General features: G+C 39.9%; 1 protein-coding gene across 4 annotated transcripts in view; it reads left to right on the top strand.

Annotated features, from left to right (window-relative positions):
- Positions 1-22,794, top strand: part of SYTL5 (synaptotagmin like 5) — a 78,373-nt gene that overhangs the window by 15,925 nt on the left and 39,654 nt on the right. For all 4 annotated transcript variants that reach the window (XM_046911818.1, XM_040665351.2, XM_004934619.5 and 1 more), the window contains exons 2-3: positions 11,986-12,490; positions 19,520-19,735. In XM_046911818.1, coding sequence (XP_046767774.1) covers positions 12,372-12,490; positions 19,520-19,735 — 335 coding nt within the window. In that variant the 5' untranslated portion in view covers positions 11,986-12,371. The remainder of the gene's footprint in view (positions 1-11,985; positions 12,491-19,519; positions 19,736-22,794) is intronic.

The raw sequence follows: 22,794 nt of genomic DNA, 5'->3' as shown, positions 1-22,794 counted from the left end.
TGAAAATGGCCAAATAGTAATGATAAAAAAAAAAAAAATCTCACGTGCTCCATATGTTTGATGAGCAGATTCTTCTGGAGGAATCTGTCACTTTAATTGGTTCCTTACGCAGTGTAGGAAAAAGGGTGCTGATACACTTACAGATGCAGGCTTCTCATCCAGCTGGTTTTGAGGTGAACACAGTGGGATAATGCTCTGAGCATTTCATGGCTTATGTGACAGGTGAGCCCTGTGAGCTCCCTATAGGAAAGCTTTGTGGCATTGTATATAATGAAAAACAAAACATGGCATCAGTCCAAGCTCACCACCCCCTTTATGATTTAAGCTGTTTGTATCTTTTGGTAGGTTTCTGGGCGAGTGCCCTTTTGAACAGCTTAGCCACGTCTTATGCTGCTAATGAGTACGTTTACTCATACATTTGGTATGCTTGCGTTTGAGGTAGTCATGCTGCATCCTCTTCACAGCCAGTGAAGAAAGATGGATGCTACCAGACAGGGACTCCTCTGACCTTTTAAACATCTTCTCACAAAGTGAGTCATGCCCTAGAAATGCCTGTTTCTCTCATCTGCTTCTAGAGCAAGGCTGGGGTGACTATGTCAGAGTAAGTAACAGATGAATCTCAAGAGTTTTCATGTCTCTACAGAGGTAATTTGTATAAAGTGTGATTATGTTTAGTATCTTTGCTGGGCATGAAAACAAATTTTTAATCTCATTAAAACCTGAATCCAGTCACTTTTCTTAATCACATTGTAATACTCTTTATCTGCTGCACGTGGTAATAACTATACCATACTGATGTTGCAGAAAGGCCAGTGAGTGCTTGGCATCTAGCAGGCTGAAATAATGGAGGACTGGACCTCTGACCTTCTGCGTGCACACCTTTGCACACATTCCATGTGCACATTTCCTCCATCCATATACACCATGTCCATAGTTCCCTTTTCCATTGCCCCATAGGCCAGAGAGGGATTTCCTGTTTGGGTGGGTGCTCTTCCAAACCCTGGTTCCCTCTTCTCTGGCTCTGCGGTTTGGCTGTAGTTTCTCAGCAGTCTCACTGCAGCCCTATTGTAAAGCTCAGAGACCATTTAATTTTCTTCATGGGGAAAGCAAGGTCATTGATATAATTTTACCATATAGACTAAACCTCAGGTTGATAGTCATGAGTTTATCTGGAAAATAAATGTTTTATAAAGTCAAAGCTTTTAAGAATGCTCTTTGTAGTATTGTTAATTCATCCAATTAATGAAAACATTTGAACTTTTTAAGACTTAAGGAAAAGCCTTTATTGAAATTTTTGCAGAATCCTCATCAAATTCTGCAGAGTGTAGCTGCTGGCATTTGCTGTTGAGGAGCTTTTCTCTTATGGGAAAATCTTGGTCAAATATATTGACATTTCAGCAAATTAGTTTTTGCAGCTAAAAGGAACAGATGCACCCTATTGTTTTACCATGTATCTTCTGCCTCATGTTGGCTGGAGCCTCCCAGAGATCTGGCAGGGTTGCATGTGATAGCTGCTGCCCAGAGCAGCCTCAAGTCCCAATGAAAAGGAAAGAGGGTGGTTAAGGAGGAGGGAGGATGGAGCAGCAGCTGCTGGCTGATAGTGGAGAAGTCAGTGCTTTCAGGGATCCTGGGTTCGCTCCTGTACAGGCATCGCATGGTGACAAATGCAGTCATGTCATGTCATATGTATAATTTAACTTTTCCTAAACTCCTTGTGTTTGATAACTGTAGGGATGTACTTGCTGGTGTTGTTCTTGCTGTCTATTTTTAAGAGGTTTTTTCATATCAAGAGGAGATTTCTTGCTGCTGAAGTTCACGCTTGTTTTATTGTGGGGAAAGAGTGTTAGAGATTCTGAAGATATTTCTTCAAGGTACATTTTCTTCTACTTACCTTAGTTAAATTCTGTAAATGTGAGTCTTGGTTAAATTTATAATTTATCTGGCTATGAAAGAAAACACATGCAAGGTGGTGCATGCTAAAAGTTGCTTTACAGCTATCTGTCAGTCTGTTTTGTTCTAGACCTCAGTTCACTGTTTACTTTCTGTAATGAAATGGAAAGTAAGATGAAAAGAATAACCTAAAAATAAGGTAAAGTTCAGTACTGTATGACTACTGCCTTTATAAACACTGTGAATAAGCGATAAGATTGAGATGAGTCAAGCCCTAAGTCATATTTTCATGGGTAATTTAGTATTGCACAAATGTTTTTGCTTAACAATAGAAATATATTTTGATTTCCTTCATTCCTTTGTTCAGGTCTTTTTTGTCTTGTTTGCTTAATTTTGCAAGCTAACGTATTGAGTTTTATTTACATTCCTACCCTGGGAAGTCTTGTGTTTTCTGGGTAAATGCTCAGCCCAGACAGTGATCTTTATTTACTCAGTGATGAATAAAACAAAAAGAAAAGACTGCTACCTTGTTGTGTCATTTTATTTCCCCTCCTTGCCTTCTACTCGTAAGCATAGTAGCTAAAGCAATGCATTATAGAGACGATTATTAGACATTTGTTGAATTTAAAGCTTCATCTAAAGCAGACATGTCCAACCCATGGGTTGCATGCGGCACGGTACAGCTCGCATTGTGGCCATACCCTGCCCTGTGCCATCATGGCAGCAGCCCGGCCCCTCAACACCAACCAAACATTGGTGCACTACGAACCCCACTGGGGCTGAAACTGGGACACGGGAAGGGTGCAGCATGGTGCTCACTCAAGTGATGGCAAATCACTTTATGCATGTGGATATGTTGGCTCAACACAGTCCTGTGAACAGGAAAAAATATGCAGCTCTCCTTTCTGTTTTGACAGGAACTGGAGAACAGGTTTCAAGATTGCTGAATAAATGGATTTTTTTTTTTGTTTATTTGCGACTTCAGTTTCAGTTGACATAAATACCATACTTGCAAATTTTCAAAGGGAATTTATATAGTTGCAATCAAAAGTCTGATCATGTCTCTTTGCCAGACTTTTATCAGCCCTCTCTTACCAGACAGAAATACCCCTCACTTCACAGTCATGGCTTATTCATCTCCTCGCTTTTTGGCAGTGCGCGCGCTTGTAAGCAACTGTTGTTGTGGATGAAGCACAAAAAGAATGAGATTTCATCATTAATCTATCTCAAATGCCTTGAGAGCTCATTGAGAATTGCAGCCACTGCCATGGAACCAGACTGATCCGCTAGTTTCACAAATACAGGGTCACATATCCCACTAGTTTTTGTATGTTTTAATTACAAAAAACAAACAAACAAAAAAACCAAAGAAACTTACATTAACTGCATTATATATTTAGCAAGGGCTGCTCTGAAAGTCATGCCTCCTGTTCTATGATGTTGGCCCATGATGTCAGAAGTGGATGTTTGCTGTATAGCAGTAGAGGTTGAACCTTCCTTCCAGTATCCCGTTACATTTTGTTGCCATGTGACAGATGGCAGCAGAGGGGCACTCTGACACAATAGAAGTGCAGATGAAGAAAATGGCTGCAACTGAATTCCTCCGTTCAGAACAAATGGCACCCACTGACATTCATGGATGCTTGCTAACTGTTGATGGAGACCAACCAGTGGATGTGAGCACAGTGAAGAGGTGGGTGGCGTGTTTCAGCAATGGTGACAGTGATGTGAAAGACATCTGTGCACGGCCATCTGAAACACAGCTTGTCACACCACAAAATGAAGAGCATCTCAATCAACTCATTTGTCTGAATTGGTGATTTTGACCAGAGAACTGTGAATGGAGCTGAATGTTGGTTTCAATGTGTTGGAATTGATGTTGGCAACAGTGGAATACTGCAAAGTTTATGCCAAGTAGGTCCCACAAATGCTCATACAGGAACAGAGAGAACACTATACGCAGCTTTGTCAAGAAATATTGAACCAGTATGAGGCTGAAGGTGATAGTTTCCTGGATCGCAGAGTTACTGATGATATGTGGTGTCACCAAATGAGCTGTAGTTAAAAGGTGATCTGTGGAATGGTGGTGTGTGAATTCCCCATCAAAGAAAAAGTTCAGGACTCAACTGTTGGCAGGTAAAGTGATGTGCACCATGTTTTAGGGTAGGAAAGGTGCAATACTTCTGGATTTCCTAGAACCTGGACTGCTATATTATGACACTGACTGAGCTGAAAGCTTGAACATCCAGAGTCAGGCCAGAGAAGAAGACAACCTTTCTCTTGCAACATGATAACATCAGGCAGCATACCAGTTTGAAAACCATGGCGAACATTGCCAGTCTTGGCTGGGCAGTCCTACCATACCTACCACGTAGTCCAGGTTTGGCACATCCTGACTTCCATTTGTTCAGGTCAAAGAAAGGTGAACTGGGCAACATTCTGTAGGAACATTGTTGTCACAGCAGCTGTGGAACAGTGGGTCACTTGTGCTGGTGCAGATTTTTCCTAGTGCAGTATTCAGGCTCTTGTGCTTCTGCTCATCACTGCCAAAAATGCATAGCTAATGGTGGTGGATATGTTGAAAAATAGTGTTTTATAGCTGAGAATTTGCTCTGTCAAGTAGCGTTATTGTGCTGTTTGTCTCTGTAGCTTCCACGGAAAGAAATAGGAGGCATTACTTTTAGAGCAACTTATCTGTATATTTGCTTTTTTAAAGCGCTTTCTCGTATTAATCAGTTATTTGTTTTCTAGGGCTGAAAAAATAAACACAGATACCTATAGTAGGAACATGGCTTGAATGAATGACTAGCAGTGCTGAGCCTTAAGTCTTAGCTCTCTCCTTGTACACGATGGGCATTTTAACGCTTAATGGGCATCAACATTATTGTTTTAGTGTTTAAACACTCATGGGTTTAGTTTTGAAATTCAGTTACAACAACACTGTAAGCTAGATATAGCTTCAAGGCATTGACTGTGGTTGGAATAAAAAATGCAGTCTTGTAGCTACATAACAACTTTGCCAAGTCATGAGAAAGCTGGAATTGTTCCTGACCTAAAAACTGAGCTACTTCTGAATCCATTGTTTTTGTCTGATAGATGAAAGTAAAACACTTGGGCTACGTCAGTTTCGAAGGCTGATGTAGAAGGTCAGATGTTTTGGCCTTTTTCAGCTTAGGTTCATTGTAGTGCACTGATACAAATTTGTATGGTGGCATTCTGTGCTTTCAGTGTCTTGCCAAACAATGCTGCAGCTGCTTGTATGTGACTCTTTTTTATAATGATGCAACATAGGACTTTCCAGATCATACATGTTCCAGTTTTCATACATTAAGGTCTTTCAAGTTTGCTTGTGGCAAAAGAAAAAAGAAAAAAAGAAAAAATAAATTTGCTTGCTACTTGCTTTATGATACTGAGTGAAGTTCTCAGTCAGACTATGTGCCGTTAACCAAGATTACACTTGGTTTTCTCTTCTTTCTGCTTAATTTCAGCATCTGCCAAAGATGGAAGAGCTGCTCTTTTTTACCTTGCATACTTATTCATTTTGTACAACAAACATTTCACGTGCTTTGATATGTGCTGGCACTTAGTTAGCATAGCTGGGCGTGTGTGCTGTGCAAACAGACCATTGAGAAGTGTAGCTGGTTTTTCTTGGTCTTGTATGTTGGAAGTGCTATGTTTGTGTTGAAACAGGAAGAGAGATGGGTTGGCCATTATGCTCTGAACATGGTAAGTTTTACATTTGCTGAGGGTTCTTGATGTGGTGTTTCTTTTTATGTGCCTTTTTATGCCTTTCTGCTATTTTATTAGACTTGAAGGTAAGTCCTTCCCATTCTCCCATTATAGATTACTAAACAGCTGTGGGCATCAGAAAAAATAATTGACGTAGAGCATGTTTAGGAGGCTACCTAGTAATGCTATCATAGATCTTTATTTCATTTTGGACCCCGTGTGAATGAACTCAGGCAGAACACATAGCACTGGAGTGTTTTAAGCAGAATGTACATTTGATTGCCAAAGCTGGGTGTGGTGGATCTGGGTTCAGCATGTCATGATACAGGGTTCCAGCACTGGATTTGGAGTTGTGGCCTCTTGAAATGTGTGTGAGAGGCAACAGTGCCATTGTGCCTGCTCCTGCTGAGCTTTGCTGTTTGCCTTGTGCAGCTTTCGTGTTTGTGATTGGTACTTTTCTTCAGGGACAATGCAACTCAACTGAGCTGACCCGATGAAGGTCAGCTATTGCCCACAGCATCATCCCGCTCCTGTTGGTCAGAATTTCTTTGCCAGTATGGAAATAGTAGCTGTAGATGAAGGCTGCTTCACTTCAGTGATATGAAGTAATGCTGTGGTTCTCCTACTGCTTCCGGACACGTGGAAAATGCTCCTCCGCTGCTGAGTCACCAAATGGTTCCAGTACCACCTTCTGACTAAGTAAACATAATGGTTTGACCGGGGGAGTAATTTCCTGCATCAAGCCTCTTGTTAATAGCGCTGTTGAAGAGAAGAGGATGATTCCTCTAATCTCGCTGTCTTCCATCCCTGCCTCTTTCTCAGGGGCAGGATGCTTCCCCCCGCTTCCTGAGGAGATGGCAGAAATGGGGGGGAAAGTGTCTCAGAGTGCCCAGGGGGCTGCTGATCTGCTGCATTCACATGTTGTGTTGATGAACAGTGCAGCAAATTGCAGGGGATTTGCTGTATTTCCTGTGGTTTTGACTAACATCCCTCACAGAGACTCAGTTTCAAGGGTGATGTGTTTCCAGTTGTCACAAGCAGCTGTACTAACAATTAGGAAAATTCAACAGCATATTCTTCCCCACTGCAGTGTTTTGGATTTTTTTTCCTCCCGTTTTAAGACAAGCCTTAGCCTTAACTAATTCTTTTGCTTTGAGAGTGAGCAAATGTGCTCTGGATAGACTTGGAGCCTACATATAGCAGATACATAGTATACAGCAGAACAAACTGCACCTTATTATTCAGCCATGTGTAATTTTGCAAGAGCCATCCTGCTCATGAGAGTCTGTTACTTCTAATGCATCTTCCCTCAACAACAACTTCAGAGAGGGAGACTCCATTCTAGAAATACCATTTTCACAGAGATAGTAAGTGCAAAAATCATGTAAGAATTATTCAACATTATCAGGAGTAGTCAATGTGGATTCATCAAAGGGAAATCATGCTTGACCAATTTGACAGCCTTCTGTGATGTCATCACTGGCTGGGTAGAAAGGAGGAAGAGCAGTGGATGTTGTGTACCTTGACTTCAGCAAGGCATTTGACACAATGTCCCACAACATCCTTGTTATGAAACTTAGAAAATGTGAAATAGATGAGTGGATGGTGAGGAGAATTGACAACTGGCTGACTGGCAAAGCTCAGAGGGTGGTCATCAGCCATGCAGTCTGATTGAAGGCCTGTAACTAGTGGTGCTCCCCAGGAGTTGGTGCTGGGTCTGATCTTGTTCAATATCTTCATCAGTAACATGGATGGAGAGATAGAGTCCACCCTCAGCATGTTTGTTGAGGATACAAAGCTGGGAGGAGTGGCTGACACACCTGAAGGCTGTGATACCATTCAATGTGACCTGCACAAACTTTAGATTTGGGCAAGGAGGAATCAGGTGAGGTTTAACAAGAGCAAGTGTAGAATCTTGCACCTGGGGAGGAATAACTGCAATTAGCTGTACAGGTTAGGGGATGACCTGCTGGTGATAGGGTCTGTGGAGAAGGACTTGGGGTCCTGGTAGACAACAAGTTAGCTGTGAGCCAGCAATGTGCCCTTGTGGCCAAAAAGGCCAGTGGTATCTTGGAGCGCATTAAAAAGAGTGTGGCCAGCAGGTCAAGGGAGGTTATCCTTCCTCTCTACTATGGCCTAGTGTGGTCACATTTAGACTACTGTGTTCTGTACTCCTCAGTTCAAAAACAGGCAGGAATCTCCTAGAAGGAGTCCAGTGGAAGGCCACATAGATGATAAAGGGCCTGGAGCATCTACTGTATGAGGAAAGGCTGAGTAACCTGGGTCTGTTCAGCTTGGGGAAAAGAAGACTGAGAGGGGATCTGATAAATGTTTATAAATATCTAAAGGGGGGTGGGAGGCAAATGCATGAGGCCAGGCTCTTCTCAGTGCTGTAGGACAAGGAGTAATGGCCTAAAGCTTGAACATAGGAAGTTCCTACTAGCATGTGGAAGAATTTCTGTATGATAAAGGTGATTTAGCACTGGAACAATTTGCCCAGAGAGGCTGTGGAGTCTATGGAGATATTCGAGACCCAGCTGGATGCCTACCTGTGCAACCTATTATATGGTACCTGCTTTATCAGAGGGGTTGGACTTGATGACCTCTTGAGGTCCTTTCCAACCCTTGCAATTCTGTGATTCTGTAAGCAGTCCCAATGAGCAGTTCTTTAACCCCTTCCATAAGGCAAGGGAAAAACAAAAAACATGCTCTAAAGGCTCACTTGTACATGGTTTCATTATATTGTGTCACTTCATTCCTTCCTCTCCTCCCTACTATTTCTTCTGCAAGTCCAGTGGTGGGTTGTTGCCTTACCCTGAATAAGGAAATTAATGTTCTAGCCCAAGCTGAATAGAGATTTAAAACTACCCCCATCCTTCTAAAGGGCTTTGCATTCTTCCATGCCTCCTAGTTTGTGATTTAGTATTAACCAAATGCTCTGTTGTGTAAAATCTTCACTTGTTTTAGGATGAAAACAGTGTCACTTCCTAAACATCCCCAGGGCTGCTTAATAAAACATCAAATGTCTGTTGAAAGGAGCATGTGCTTACTTAGACATTGTCACTTTCTAACAGCTAGCTGGTTTGTCCTGTTTTTAAGCTCTAAGATGGTTGAAATATTCAGCATCTGTCAGCTGGTGCCTTTTTTTTTTTTTTTGTTATATCTTAAACACAGGCCTGGGCTCTAATTGCATGTTGTCTAAAGCAGGGAATTATTAAGTGCTACTTCATTAGAAGCAGCATCTTATTACTTATTAGCCAATTTTTAATTTGCTGTTTTGTTGTTGCTCTTCTTTTGGTTTTACAAATACACGTATAATAGAAATGCCTACCACGAAAAGCATCTGAGCTAAAACATAGTCTGCTGCTAGGAAGTAGGTGATGTTTTGTGTGCATTAGTCCATGGAGGGGGGGAAGGCAGCGTTCTCACTCAGTTTCAGCACAGAACTTGTATCATCAGGCAGGACTGAAATAGAACATATTGACAAGGAGAAATTTTCTCTAGTTCTGTTTCACATAGGATAAACATACCAGATACCTAAACTAATCTTCAGACCTAAAAGATGTCCTTGATGTAAACATTGCATAAGCTAAGCTTTCCCTCTTGATTAAGCAGAGGTTATGGGTGTAACGGCTGTAGAAGCAATCTGGTCTGAACAAACATGAGTTTTTCTTGAGATGTTTGCAGAAGCTTCAGTAGTTAGACAGTTAATAGTTAGGATAATCCAATTATTTTTTCATTCTGTGTTGAGTAGCAGTTTCATAGTGCAGAAGAAAATCTGGAAAGTGAAGTGGGTTCTGTGCTTTCATGTCAATCAGCTGGTTGGTATGGATATGCTGGATAGCTGGCAAGCAGAAAGCCTGGGGTATTTCAGCATCTGGTATACTGTTGTAGCCCTGAACACAGATTTGCTGTTTGTGGTGGTTTCAGACTGGTGGCAGCTGATGTCCACCATGCTACTCTCTCACTCCCACCACTCAAAGGAATTCGAGGAGAAAATATGATGAAAAAGGGCTCAAGGGTTGAGAAAAGGATGTGGAGATCACTCATTAATTACTGTCAAGGGCAAAACAGACTCTGCATAGGGAAATTAATATAATCCCTCAAGCAGCATAGAGTAACAGAGAATGGAGCCTGTAGTCAGTCCATAATGCTTTGTCTGTGCTGCTCCTTCCTGGTCACTCTCTGCCCCTGCTGTATGTGAAGTCCTTCCCACAAGATGCCAAACTGACCCCATGTGGACTTCTCACATGCTGCAGCTCTCCCAGCACCGCCCCAGCACAGCTCTGTACCACGGGGCCCACCCTTCAGGCACTGCTCCACGAGTCCCCACTGGCAGCAGCTCCAGCCTAGGCTGCTCCTGCAGGGTCCCTCCATGGGCTGTGCCTCCTTCAGGCCTCATCCACTGCTGCCTCATGGGCTCCTCCATGGCTGCATGTGGAGATCCACATGCATGGATCCATCCATGTAGTGTCCTCTCCATGTTTTTCCTGTTATTTCTCTCAAGTATCATCCTTATCTTTTCTTGCAGAGGCCACTCCTGCACCCGCCACTATCAGAACCCTCCCAGTAAGCCCCCACACACAGCTATCGTATGTTAACGTTAGTAATTCTGGACTTATATTTGGGAAAAAATTGTTTCTCCCAGTGTTGATGACAGAATCCCCCAGAATATGCAAGGATGGGTGTTATGCTTAGCCAAAGGGAATTTTTGAGGCTTTCAGATATTCTGCCAAGAATGCTAGCTTCTTTAGAATTAAGTGAAAAAAAGCTCAGAATATGTCCACACATGAAGTTGAGGTTAAGGTGCAGTCAGAAGGGTCTGTATAAAAAATATTTTGAGTGCTTTTCTCTTCCCTGCTTCCTCAGTACCAGAATATATCTTACAAGGAACAGTGTTCTTTATCAACCTGCTTGTCATACCACTGCATTGTTTTTCTGTAAGAACCCCGATTACCTGCAGTGTATCATCAAGATAGAAATGGTGCTATCAGAGACAATTTTAACACTTTTGTTGTTCTCATTTTCAGTTTGTATTGCACTTTCTTTACCCTTTTGGTTTTCCGTTTTTCAATAAAACTTTTTTTTTCTTTTTCTTTGGGCAGAGAAAAACATAGAACCATAGAATGGCTTGGGTTGGAAGGGACCCCAAGGACCATGAAGCTCGAACCCCCCTGCCACAGGCAGAGCTGCCAGCTGCTAGAATCTCAGAATAAACTCAGTATAATTCTTAAAATAATTCTGTTGCCCATCTACCTTGTCCCTGTATGGTAAATTTGCAAACAGAAAGTCACAGCACCCTGACCCATCAAACATCTTGTTTGTTCTCTGGTTGCTGGATTTAGCTCTCCATTTTATGCCAGAGCACTGTGCTTCCAAGCACATCATGATGTTAGGACCTGACTGGGATGGAAGTACTGCTTTGCTGGGCAGTTCGGGGAAGAATTTAGCCATAACAGTAGCAAGATATGATTCACATGTTGGTTGTCTTACTTTGTTTGCAAATAACATGGCCTTAACAAGTAGAAACTCCATTTTCAAGAGTCTAAGATTAAGTGTAGTCCAGCGTGCTGGTGCTGTTCTTTGTTTGTCTTCCCATTCAAAAATAAATGCAAAGAAACAAAGTAGAATTTTTCAAGTAGCTTCCTGATGACTTTCTCCTAACAGAGTCAAGTATGGACCAAGGTGCCTCTTCTGTTTTCGGTGGTTTTCGTTTTGTTTTGTTTTTCAAATTGCTTTTTGCTTAGAATAAACAAAAAAAGCTTCACATTAACTAGTCACCCTTCTTTCTCACTGTATTTAGTGGGCTCTTCTAAGATGTATCATTCTAAATTAAATCTGCAGTAATTGAATATACTACTTCTAAAAATCTCCCATTTCTCTGAAATGGCTGCGATTAAGTGTAACGGGTAACCTGCTGAAGTTCAGATAGAATACTTATTGTTGGGTGAGTCTTACCGTTAGTCCTGTCCTTTGAAGTCTTTCCACCTCTTAGATAGCTAATTTTCTACTTTCCATTTTCAATTATTTAATTTCAGAAAAATAGATTGATTGTCCCACACCTGGTCCTTATTATTATGGAAGTATTACAAAGTGAAAACAGTCGTCTAAGCTTATTGCAATAAGAAGAGAATTGCAAATTGTACTGCACTAGAGAGAGCCCTTGTGGGAATATAATTATCATCCATTAGAGTAAATAAACAACATAGAAAACATGAGTTACTCCCTGGGATAACTTGATGGTGTGCAACTAAGTAGGCATTTATGGTTTGGTGGCTTTCAAACCAGTACTTGATTAAGTCTTTCTTAAATCAGACCACAACAGTAATGTCAAAATCACTTCCATTTTTTTCTTTTGACTTTTAGGTAGTTTGAAATAAATACACCCAGCTATTCTGTGGCACTGAACTACAGTTATGCAAGGAAGCTGATTCTGCACCTGCTTATGAATCCAGTCTGAAGGCCTACAGCATGTCAGAGAGCATCGGCCAGGACTCAGGGGCATTCAATAGCCAGAAAAAATGAATAGCTTTTTTGAGGAAGAAACGAAGAGGAAACCTTTATGTCTCGTTTAGTTGGAAGGCAGAGCAATACAACATTGACACCTGGTTAACTTAAAGGAGCATTTTTTGAAATACCTCTTGACTGTGAATCTTGTAACTCAGACACAGAAGTGCCTTTGGACCTGTGCACACAATTCACTGGAAGAATTGATCAGACAAAGCACTCACTGAAAGTGTCACTGAAGAATCATGGCGAAGCACTTGGAGATCATCAATCTGTCGTTTTTGTTGGAGCATGAAAGGGAAATGATACTGGGAGTATTGAAGAGAGATGAGTATCTGAAAAAAGTTGAAGATAAAAGGATAAGGTAAGACTTCTATTTTTATTATTAAATATATATATATAATTCTGTAATATGGGTATTTACATGTTCTTCAGAGATTTCCTAAATGCTTTGGAAGAAGGATCAATGTTGTGAGATGGCACAGTTAGTTAAAAGTCAAAATGTGTTTAAAAAAATTTTTTTTTTGCTAGTGTGGCCCTTTAAGAATAGAAGATTTTGATGCGTTCATTGCTTCAAAGAAAGTGAATACTACTTAAACTTCAGTCTGAGGCCATTTGTAGAGGGAACTACTCTAAAAAGAGCAGTGAATTTGTTCTAGTGATTATTTCATATAAGACTTACCTACAATGTATTGCCTATTCATCCTTCAAACTAATATCATTTAGAACTGCAGTACTGGTTGGAAAGCTGCCATTTGATCTTCATAACGTCATAGAAAGCTTAACATGTAGTGGAAATACAGTGTAATGAAATCTGATGGCTCACTCTAAAAGTACATCCAAATTGTCTTGGTTGACTTTAATACTACATTTAAAATTCCAGGATTTACTTTAGTGATTAGATTTACTAGTACATAAAGAATCAAACTGAAGGTGTATCTCCGAACACACTAATGAGGGAAGTAGAGACTCAGAGTGTTCAATAGACTTTGTGTATTCTTTTCAGAGGAAAAAAGGTGAAATGAAAGTTGAGAGAAAAATGTGTGGAGGCAGTTTGAGACCCAGGTAGTTCAGATGATGACTTCAATTCAGTTAGTTCGGCAAAGTATCAGTTCTTAACGGTTTGAATGCTTTTCCAGTGTGTTGCTACTGCTTCCAATTGCTTCTCTGCTGTCTTTCCATCTAATGTTGGTTCTGAGAAACAGGCTTAGCATGCAGCACTCAGTGTTGCTGAGGCTGCTAAGTGCAATGGATTACAAAGGGAATATTTCCAGCATCTGCTGGTTTCCATACATGTCCTCCAAGGCCAGGCTGCATTGTTTTTCTCTTTGATTTGCCAAAATGCAGTTTAGATTTGCATTCAGCACCTGCTGAGGCTTCTTTTGTATGAAATTATTTTGGGAATCCATGCAGAGTTACCCACTGGTTTTGGAAGGCTTTGTCTCTTGAGATAACCAAGTCCAAGTGCAATGCCCCTTCTGATTTGCAGCCCTTTTAGAAGAGTGAACATAGCTACTTGTCTAAACGGAGTGGGCTAAAGCTGGCATCTCTCTCCTAGTACAAGGCTGGAAAGAACGGAGCATCTTTGTGGTAGAGTGGGCAAATTAATTGTTTAACCTTCATCATTCATCAGATGAAGAAAACAGAACACAAGAAAACAGATGGAGCACTGTTTGTTCCAGGCATTGTGTTCTATTTTGTAACAAGATAAGCATTTCAGTGTACTTCAGTTTTTGAAGGTGGTGGCCTTAAAATGTGTGCCATGCAGTAATCATCTGTCAAAGGCTTTGGTACTAAGTGCAGGAGTGTGAGCAGAACACAAGCTTCCCAAACACCATAAAAAACTTTTTGCTTCTGCTGTTGTGTCCCAGTGTCATGCAGGACATGGCAGTAATGCGTAAGTTAAAACTCAGGTTGTTTTTTTTTTTTGCTTGTTTCTTTCTTTTAATGATGTCTTAAAAAATCCTACTTACCTGGGTTTTTTTTTTGTTTTGTTTTTCTTTGTGATACTGAAAGTCACTTTGTCAAATCTACGGAGAACCCATAGCAACTCCACAGGATGTGGTTTGATTAAGGGAGAGGTACAAATGGAAAGAGCATCTTAGAGACATAGTTAATCTGAAATACAGTGCCAGTTAGGCTAACTCGAGTTGTGATGTTATGCATAATTCTGGCACCTATATTAACCAGTTGGTTTGAAATTCAAGGCATTTCTGAAGTATTATCACTAGATCACAGTGTGTCTGACAGTAATGGAATATGGTCTATAAAAGACTTTGAAGTTATACAGCTATACAAAGCTGGTTGGCTAACTGCTTCCTGGGAAACTTCAGAGTTTTTTCTTTCCAAATACAGCTTGGCAAGGATATCTTTAATTATGGCTCATAAGTATACTTCAGAGGAACATGTGTTGTCTTTGGAATTCTATTTTGTGCAATCTGTTACATACTTTATTGGAGTGCCTTCAGAAGAACAAATCCTTTTTTTAATGCTTTTTTAATTCTGGCAAGGTACTTGCTTGTGTACCATACAGAAGGACGTTTATCTGTCTCTTACACTCTGAATCTCTGTTGGTAATAGTGGTGAGGTTTTGTTTGTTTCTTTGTTTTTTTCTGTTTCTTTGTCTTCAGAAGCTGTAATAACTTGAAAGGGCCTTTGCTTTCACTGAGGAAGCAACAGTAAGCGTAGAAGGATGTCCTAGTAATGAAATTGTCGAGAGTTAGATTCATAGCCATTACTCATACTTGCATTCTGAAATGCAGGTGGTTGTTCTTGTATTTTTATATGATGGATAAATATTTCACCTACATGTGAGAAATACACAGAAGGCAGCAAGGACTCTTTCTATGTTCTAGCTTTGATAATACAAAAAAGCAACACATTTTAATAAATGCTGAGTTGTAGTTAGGTTTTTACATCTGTGTGCTTTGTATAACTGGAAATGTTGTTTGAATATAAATTTAAATTTGCAGATTAATTGTGAAAATAGCATTTTGTTTCTTAAACATTGTGTAATTCTTTTGATATCAGTCAAATAATCATAATTGTTTTCAAATGATAAGATTATTTGGGTAAAATAATTCGGTGACAGATCTAAAATAGCTATGTAAAGATGGTGAAATTAACCATACTGGGGGAGCAAATATTTGTTGTTGTTTTTTTATTATACTTTCAGAATTGCTGGGAGAAATTTGCATCCAGACCGCGTCAGTCGATCCACTCTGAATTGACTGTTCTTAACTGGAATGTTCATTTTTTTTTTCCATCCCTTTACTATTTTTGAAGTTTTGTTCTTTTAAGACTCCTTTTAGGCAAACCCATATTTCATAGGTTGCTCTGAAGGCAGCGCCTCCCATGTATTTCCACGGAAACTATAACAAATATGAACAGCACAGTAACACTATTTAATAGAGCACATTCTCAGCTATAAAATGCTATTTTTTCAACATAATCACCAGCAAGAGCTATGCATTTTCACCAACAATGAACATGAGCCTACATGGTGCGCGGGTGAAAATCTGCACCAGCAGAGGTGACTCGCTGTCACTGCTGCCACTGCTGAAATGCACCACCTACTACCTCACTGTGCTTACATCCACTGGTTGGTCAACAAGCATTGATGAATGTCAGTGAGGGCATTTTTTTTTTTGCATGGAAGAATTCAATTGCACCCCTTTTCTTCATTTGCACTTCCATCTCAGACACCATTGTGTCAGAGTGCTTCTCTGCTGCCATCTGTCACACAGCAACAAAAGGGAATGGAACACTGGTGCGAAGGTTCAGCCTCTACTCCTATACCACCAACATGTGCTACTGATGTTGTGGGCCAACTTAATAAAACAGGAGGCATTACTTTTGGAGCAGCCCTCACGCATTAGATGCGTGATACTACAATTCATGAAATCAAAACCAAATCAGAAGAATCTATGTAGTTCATCTGTTGGTTGGTTTGCCTCTATTCCAGCGGTGGCTCTGCTGCCTCCTCCCAGGTCTGGTGTTACACGGGCACCTGGGCCTGACAGTCACGGCACTTTGCATCTGGAGCTAACTTTTCACCTTGGTTTTAATAAGCTGTCACAGAGCAAACACACATGACACGCTTACTTGCTAATTTACACCACTTTCTTACCTTGGTGTATTCCTAGACAGCTTTGTTTACAAAGAAAAGCTGTGAGCTGCAAGTTGCCAGGCTTTTAGAAGAGAGGACACCAGCGTAATAATTGCTGAACTGAGAAAACAATTAAAGAAAATGCCAATTTCTTACAAGAATAAGGCTTGATTGAGTAATTACCTTCATTGCTCCCACAGCATTTAGGTTGCCAAAAGTTGTACAAGAACTGCATGAACTCCTGTCAGGGAAATGTAGTGTTCCTCTCTCTTCAGTTCATTAAAATGGTGTCTCTTGAGCAGTCAGAACAGATACACAGAAAGAATTTAAGGTATTATCTCCATTACGGCATAGGAGAATCTGTTAGCACAGATACACCGTGTAGTAACTACAGGCAAATAGTAGATCAAAAGTTTAAATTTGAGTGACAAGAGATGTGGTTTACCTGATGATTATATATTTGGACTTGTAAGCACAAAATGACTGCAAATTAGTATATGGTAGCATATGGTGTATGTTTTTTACGGTGCTGGCTATAAGTAATATTTTAAGGAAGGAGACTTTATGTTAAAGGACATTGTTGATCCCTGTGTGGAGGGGGTAGAAAGGAAGTTGGTTGTCTGGCAGCTGTGTCATTTGGAAATTGGGCAGTTCCATATGTTGTTAATCTTTGAACCAGAGAGTTTTCAGAATGAAGTAGCTCCTACTGCTAAGGAGGGTACTCTAAGGGTAGAGCTGCCTGCTCTGTGCCCCGCTGTTCTTCAGGAATGAAGACCTTTCCATTTATGAAAGAATTTCTGATGGTGCTTTATTCTGATACGCTTATACTGCGCATACAGTTGATTTCATCTAAGGTTAGTAAGAAACCAACAGACAGTTTGACGTTTTGGATGGTGGTGGTGGTGGTGCTTTTTTTAATCCTGGTGATAGTCTTTAGATGAGACAATGAAGACCTTGCTCAGAAAAACATTGATCTGTGGAAGCGTGTGAATGTTAGTCTCCAACATGATCTCAGTTCCCACATCTCCTTTCCTCTGTTCTGTCCCTCATTCCGCTATTCATCACTCCAATTCTCTTTTCCTTTGCAAATTCCCTCTCTGCCTTCCTGTTTCCTTTCAGCGTCACCAACGTATCTCCATAGCTAAATATTCTTAATGTAGTTTTTATCATTAAAAAATCTTTTCCATAAGCAAAATTTGAAATGCTTATAAAATAGGGATTTAAGTACCTAGGTTTTTACAATGAGAGGAAATGTCAATGTAAATTGGTAATAGCTCATCCTTTCATGAATTGTCAATAGCGGTTACTGTTGCTTTCTAGGTATCGTGTAAGACATGAGTGAAGACTTCTTTGTTTTCTAGTGAATTTTTTTACAACTGTTTGAACTCCGGAAGATTCAGAGTGGCAGAATAAAATTAAGGATACTTGAATTCTGTGCTTTATTTCTGTTCAGATGTAAATGTGCCTGCCTTGCCTCTTGTAGCACTACGACCATTCAGTTTTTCTAAACTTGGGGTATGCGTGTTCTTTAAGGTAAAGCACTTTAAGAAAAAAAAATGGCTCTCTTAAGGCTTCTGATCACTTCTTTGTTTCTGCAAGGCTATTAGGGTTAGCAAATGTTCCATCTCTGGGTGCTGCATTTGTGTAGGAATGAGATGAGTGCCTGTGATTCTTGAAGCCACAAGGCTATCAGTAGGGGGGGGTGAGACTCATTCAGGGATGTTTTGTGCCTCTTGCACATGCTGGGTGATGCTGCCTACAGCTATGACTACTGGCTGTTCCTTGGCTTTACTCTTGTAGAATTGTATTTCTTGCTGCCTGCGTCTTTTTCTTCATCTTTTCAGAGAGCTAGATTTTCATATTTACATGTTTGATGGACCTAATGTAGGATAATTTCTCAGATTTCCATTAGTCTGTCTTTTTTTATCTCCTTTGATGCTTAATGTGATATTTTAGGCCCTATATGGAAGGACTTAGATCATTTAGGGCTACCTGAAGCACTAGTTACAACAAAACTCCTCTCCAATGCCTGTACAGTATTTTGTCAAACAGAAGAGAGATCTTAATATGAATTCACAGTTAGAGGAATGACAAAATATTCCATTATCCTTGCCCGTAACAGTTTTCTTCTTAATAGCTATCTTCTGTCAAATGCTATCATAATAGATGACTTAGAAATCTCGGTGTATTACAGGATTCTTTCTCCAGCAGCTTATTAATTTGACTTCTGGTGACTTTGTCTTCTCTTTAATATTGCTAGGAGATTGATAAAGACAAATTCTTATTTAATATTTGAGATTAAATATGTCGAACTGCATGATTCATTAGATTCCTTTAAAATTAAGGAGAGCTCAAATGTTAGAATGGCAAAATTGGATGTTTACAATACAGCTGGTTCCTGTACTGGGGGACTGGTACTACTAGGCTGTGATTGTTTAGAGGTCATTACAGTGGCATATTTTTTTTTTCACACGACTCACCTACTCCCTCCTAACCTTTCGTTTTTTATTGTCTTTAGGTACAAATGTTTGTTACTATCAGATAAACTCCTTTTTTGCTGTTATAGTAGCAGTTACACTTTGCATACGATTCTTTTCTCCTTAAGGACTTAACTCATGCACCCGTGAAATTGCAGTTTTTAAATTAGGTCTTTAAATGCAAATATTTTTATCCTGCAGAGTCAATAGTGGAACTGGTAACATGAAAGTTATGTTATTTAAACCAATATTCTCCTTTAAGGAAAAAGAAAGGTGGTGTTATGCTATGATATCATATCTGTTAACAAGTTAGTTGGTTTTGTTTCTTAACATTTAAGAAATTTTGAATAGCCACTGCAGAACTACATATGTATTCGTGGCAAACTCTACCCTATCACAGTCTCAAATGCTCACTAGTTACAGGAAAGATTTTCTTTTCCTAACCTGAAGGCACAGAAAAATCTCAGTTTTGAGCTGCATTCAAGCTGGGCTCAGTATGACTTGAATTATTGATAACGTACAGGCGAAGATAGTTTGACAGTGGTCCAGAATGTACAGCTGTTTGCAGTCATGTATACTGATCTACCACAAGACTGCATATTTTCCTCTTGACTGCTCATCCAAGAGGTTGGAGGATAGATTTATTCTTCTTTGTCATATATGTGTCAAAAATACAATTAATATGTGAAGCATATTTTTCACGACCTTATTTATATGTATGGACGTATTGCTTAATCTCCAAAAATTTTGTCCAAGTAACACTCAGAAATCAATTGTAAATTAAAGGCTTTTATTTTCTTCTTTCTAGGAAGTTGAAAAATGAGCTTCTGGAAGTGAAAAGGAAAGGTGGAAGCCGACACTGCCAACAGGACAACAGCAGGGTCTGCGTTCGCTGTCAGAAAGGCCTGGGCTTTATCTTTGACAGAGGAGACCTGTGCCAGACCTGCAAACTTCGAGTCTGCAATAAGTGTCGTGCGGTGGGAACTGACGGGCAGTGGAAGTGCTCAGTGTGTGCCAAGATTGCGTAAGTTGTGCAGCTTTTATAAATGCATGTAGAGATTACCTCTTTGTAGGTAATTGTATGCTGGTGTCACTGTTTCAGCTCCTCTTAGCACAAGAGCATAAGCATAGCAGTTATACAATGGAAGAAGCTTTTCTGGTGCTTTTATTTGCTGCACTGTTTTCCAGTGTTACGTGTTCCAGGTCTCTTAGTTAATATATACTTGGAGGAGTATATACTTGGAGGAATTTTGTGGCTAGTCTTAGTAAGGTAATCTTGAAGGAAAGGTACATTGTGCAGTAGAACTTGGGTATTTAACCTATTTATTTAACCTAATGTTTTTACACTTCAGCTCCCGCATCCATAAGGAAGTTACATATCTAAGGAAAATACATGATAAAAGGGTAAGAATCGGTAATTTCTTAGGAGAAGTTTTTGGTTATTCCATAGGGGCAGTTTGGGCTTGTTCTTTTTGTGTTGTTGTTGTAGGTTTGTTGGTTGGTGGTTTTTTTTGTTTGTTTGTTTGGTTGGTTGGTTGGTTTTTACAGATCAAGAAAATAAAGCTTTTTTTCTAAATTGTATCAAAAAGTGAACCCAAAATGGTAGTCATGTCAGACTTTGGCTACCTAGACAGTTAGTGAAAGATTAATGGAGCAGAGCAGAGAGTTTAGAGTTTGTGTCTCTTAACATCAGCTTAGCCAGATGCTGTAAGCTCTGCATTGGTGCAGGCGCATCCAGAGGACATCATTTCACCTCTTCTAAGATGAGTCACATTCAAGCACTTGATTTTATGAAATGTTAAACTGTTAGAGGCATGGCTGTTCTCCTTGTAGTTTGCACAGCCAATTTCTGGGGTGATGTGAATTCTGTGCCTTTCAGACGTTGTCATTATGAAGTCTAGGTGAGATGACAGAGAACAGCAAATGCAATTCTGTTTTTTAAAAATAAATGAGGAAAGAACATGGAATTTGTTGGCCCTGTCAGATTACCTTTATTTTCTCTAAAAATACTGAAACAAACGATCACGGTACCGTTTGAGAGCTAAGAATAGCTGACAGGATGACGAGTAAGAGCTGGCTCAAGAACAAATAATGTCATAAACTGTTTAATTTCTTCCTTTGATAGGGTGACAAATCTCACAGATAGAAGAGGATGCATAGATGTCTTGTAATTTGACTTCAGTGAGCCTTTTGATAGCTTCTATCATACTGTTCCCGTGAGTTTATAAAGAAGGGAGACTGTGCTCTGGAATAAATTCTGTCAGTGTAATTGCAGACGTGCCTGGAGAACTACAAAGCTCTCTTGTCAGAGTAGTTGCTGGCATTTCATTGTCAAAATAAACAGCAGTTTAGAGCAGAATATTCCCTGGGTTTTTACCGTTCAGTGTTTTAGTTTGGGACTTAGATGATGCAGCAGATGAGTTTGCCAGTTGTACTTGCTGGTGACATGAAACTGAGAGGTGTTGCAGACATGTCGAAGGACAAGCTTGGGGCTCAAATTCTCTATAATTTAGAGAAATGGTTTGAAGAAAAAGTAAGTGGTAGCTCCCTACAGGCATGTGCAAATACCACTTTGACAAAAACACAGATTCAGAAACACAGAATGAGAAAAAAAAGCTTAAGCAGTTGTTCCTTAGGAAAGGATTAGGGTATTGCACTGAATGAAAAACTGAACGTGAGTCACATGAATCAGCAGTTTTATGCTGCTGTGGGCAAGTCCAGCATCACTCAGGATGTGCAAACAGAATTTTGGCCTACAAAATACATGATACAGTCCTTTTTTGTATGTAGTACTCTGCCTCATTTTGTGTAGTATGTTACATGTTGGTCAGCTGGGGAAGGTTGAGCGGAAAATAATGATCACGAGCCTAGGACATGGTGCCTCCAGGGTAATGAAGGGAGTCAGAAATGTTTGGCTTAGGCAAGAGAGAAGTTGAAATAACTGGATTTTGAATCTACAAAAGGCATCTGTGTTGTAGATGCATACAGGCTGTTCTACATACTGACTTCGGATAAGAAAAGTAATGTGATTCTTGAATTGCAATGAAAGGACTTAGGGTAGGTGGTATGAAAAAACTATTCATATAACTGGGAGAGGCTGCAGAATCTTGTTTTAAAAACAGGCTACATAAACCTGTCTCAGGAATGATGACATCAGTAGTTGGTTCTGTTTTGTGGCTGAAAGGTGAATGAGGCCACCTCTCAAAATGTGTGTGGTTGTGTTGCATTCTGCATGCCAAGCAGTGGTCCTAGCAATCATCTTGAATATGAACTCCAGCTGAAGCTTGCATCTAAGTTACTGAAAGGCATGGTGTAAATTGTTTCAAGTGTTGACAACCCTAACATTAGGTATCTTTACTAAATTCAAATCTATCTTAGTCCTTTCTTTTTGTTTTTATACCTTGTTTTTGTAAGACTATAATGGCAGTTAATGATCTGTAAAACGTTTGTTATGCTGCTAAGAAAACACATTATCTTCTGCATGGATAATGTAGAGGTGATGCAGATGAGTATATCAGTTAAATCCAATCACTACGCATAATTCTACTTTAAATTCTTTCATTTTTTGCTTTCCTCTGTTTTACTTAAATGAGAAAGGCAGGGAAAATTAGGATTATTAGGCTTTCTGAATTACATTTAGGAAGTTAATAGAAAGAGAAGCTTTGACAAGATTGAAAGGCAGAAGGCAAGGACAAGAAAATGAGAAACCAGTGCTAAGAGAGGCAGTTATGCTGCATGAATAGGAAACAAAAGATAGAAGGAGAAAAAAAAACTTTTAGTTACATGGCATTGTTCTACATACAGTGTTTGAGTCCGTTAAACTGAGTTGTTTCACCATGCTAGTGACTTTGCAAAACCTAGTAGGATTTTTTCCTTTTTCTTTACACTTACTTTCCTTTAGCAACCTTCACGAAAGGTGTTTAAGACAACAGCAGTACAGACACTAGCACCTACTGTAACGGCTGTATGTTGTACACGCTGTGACACTCTTAAAAGATAGGGAAGGATTCTTGGCCTTCATGAACTCTCTTTGGTTTTGTTGCTATACTAATTATTGGTTGCTCTGCCATAATCGTCCACAAG

This window comes from Gallus gallus, chromosome 1 (genome assembly GCF_016699485.2).
Source record: "Gallus gallus isolate bGalGal1 chromosome 1, bGalGal1.mat.broiler.GRCg7b, whole genome shotgun sequence".
Lineage (NCBI taxonomy): Eukaryota > Metazoa > Chordata > Aves > Galliformes > Phasianidae > Gallus > Gallus gallus.
This window is presented reverse-complemented; position numbering and strand designations above follow the sequence as displayed.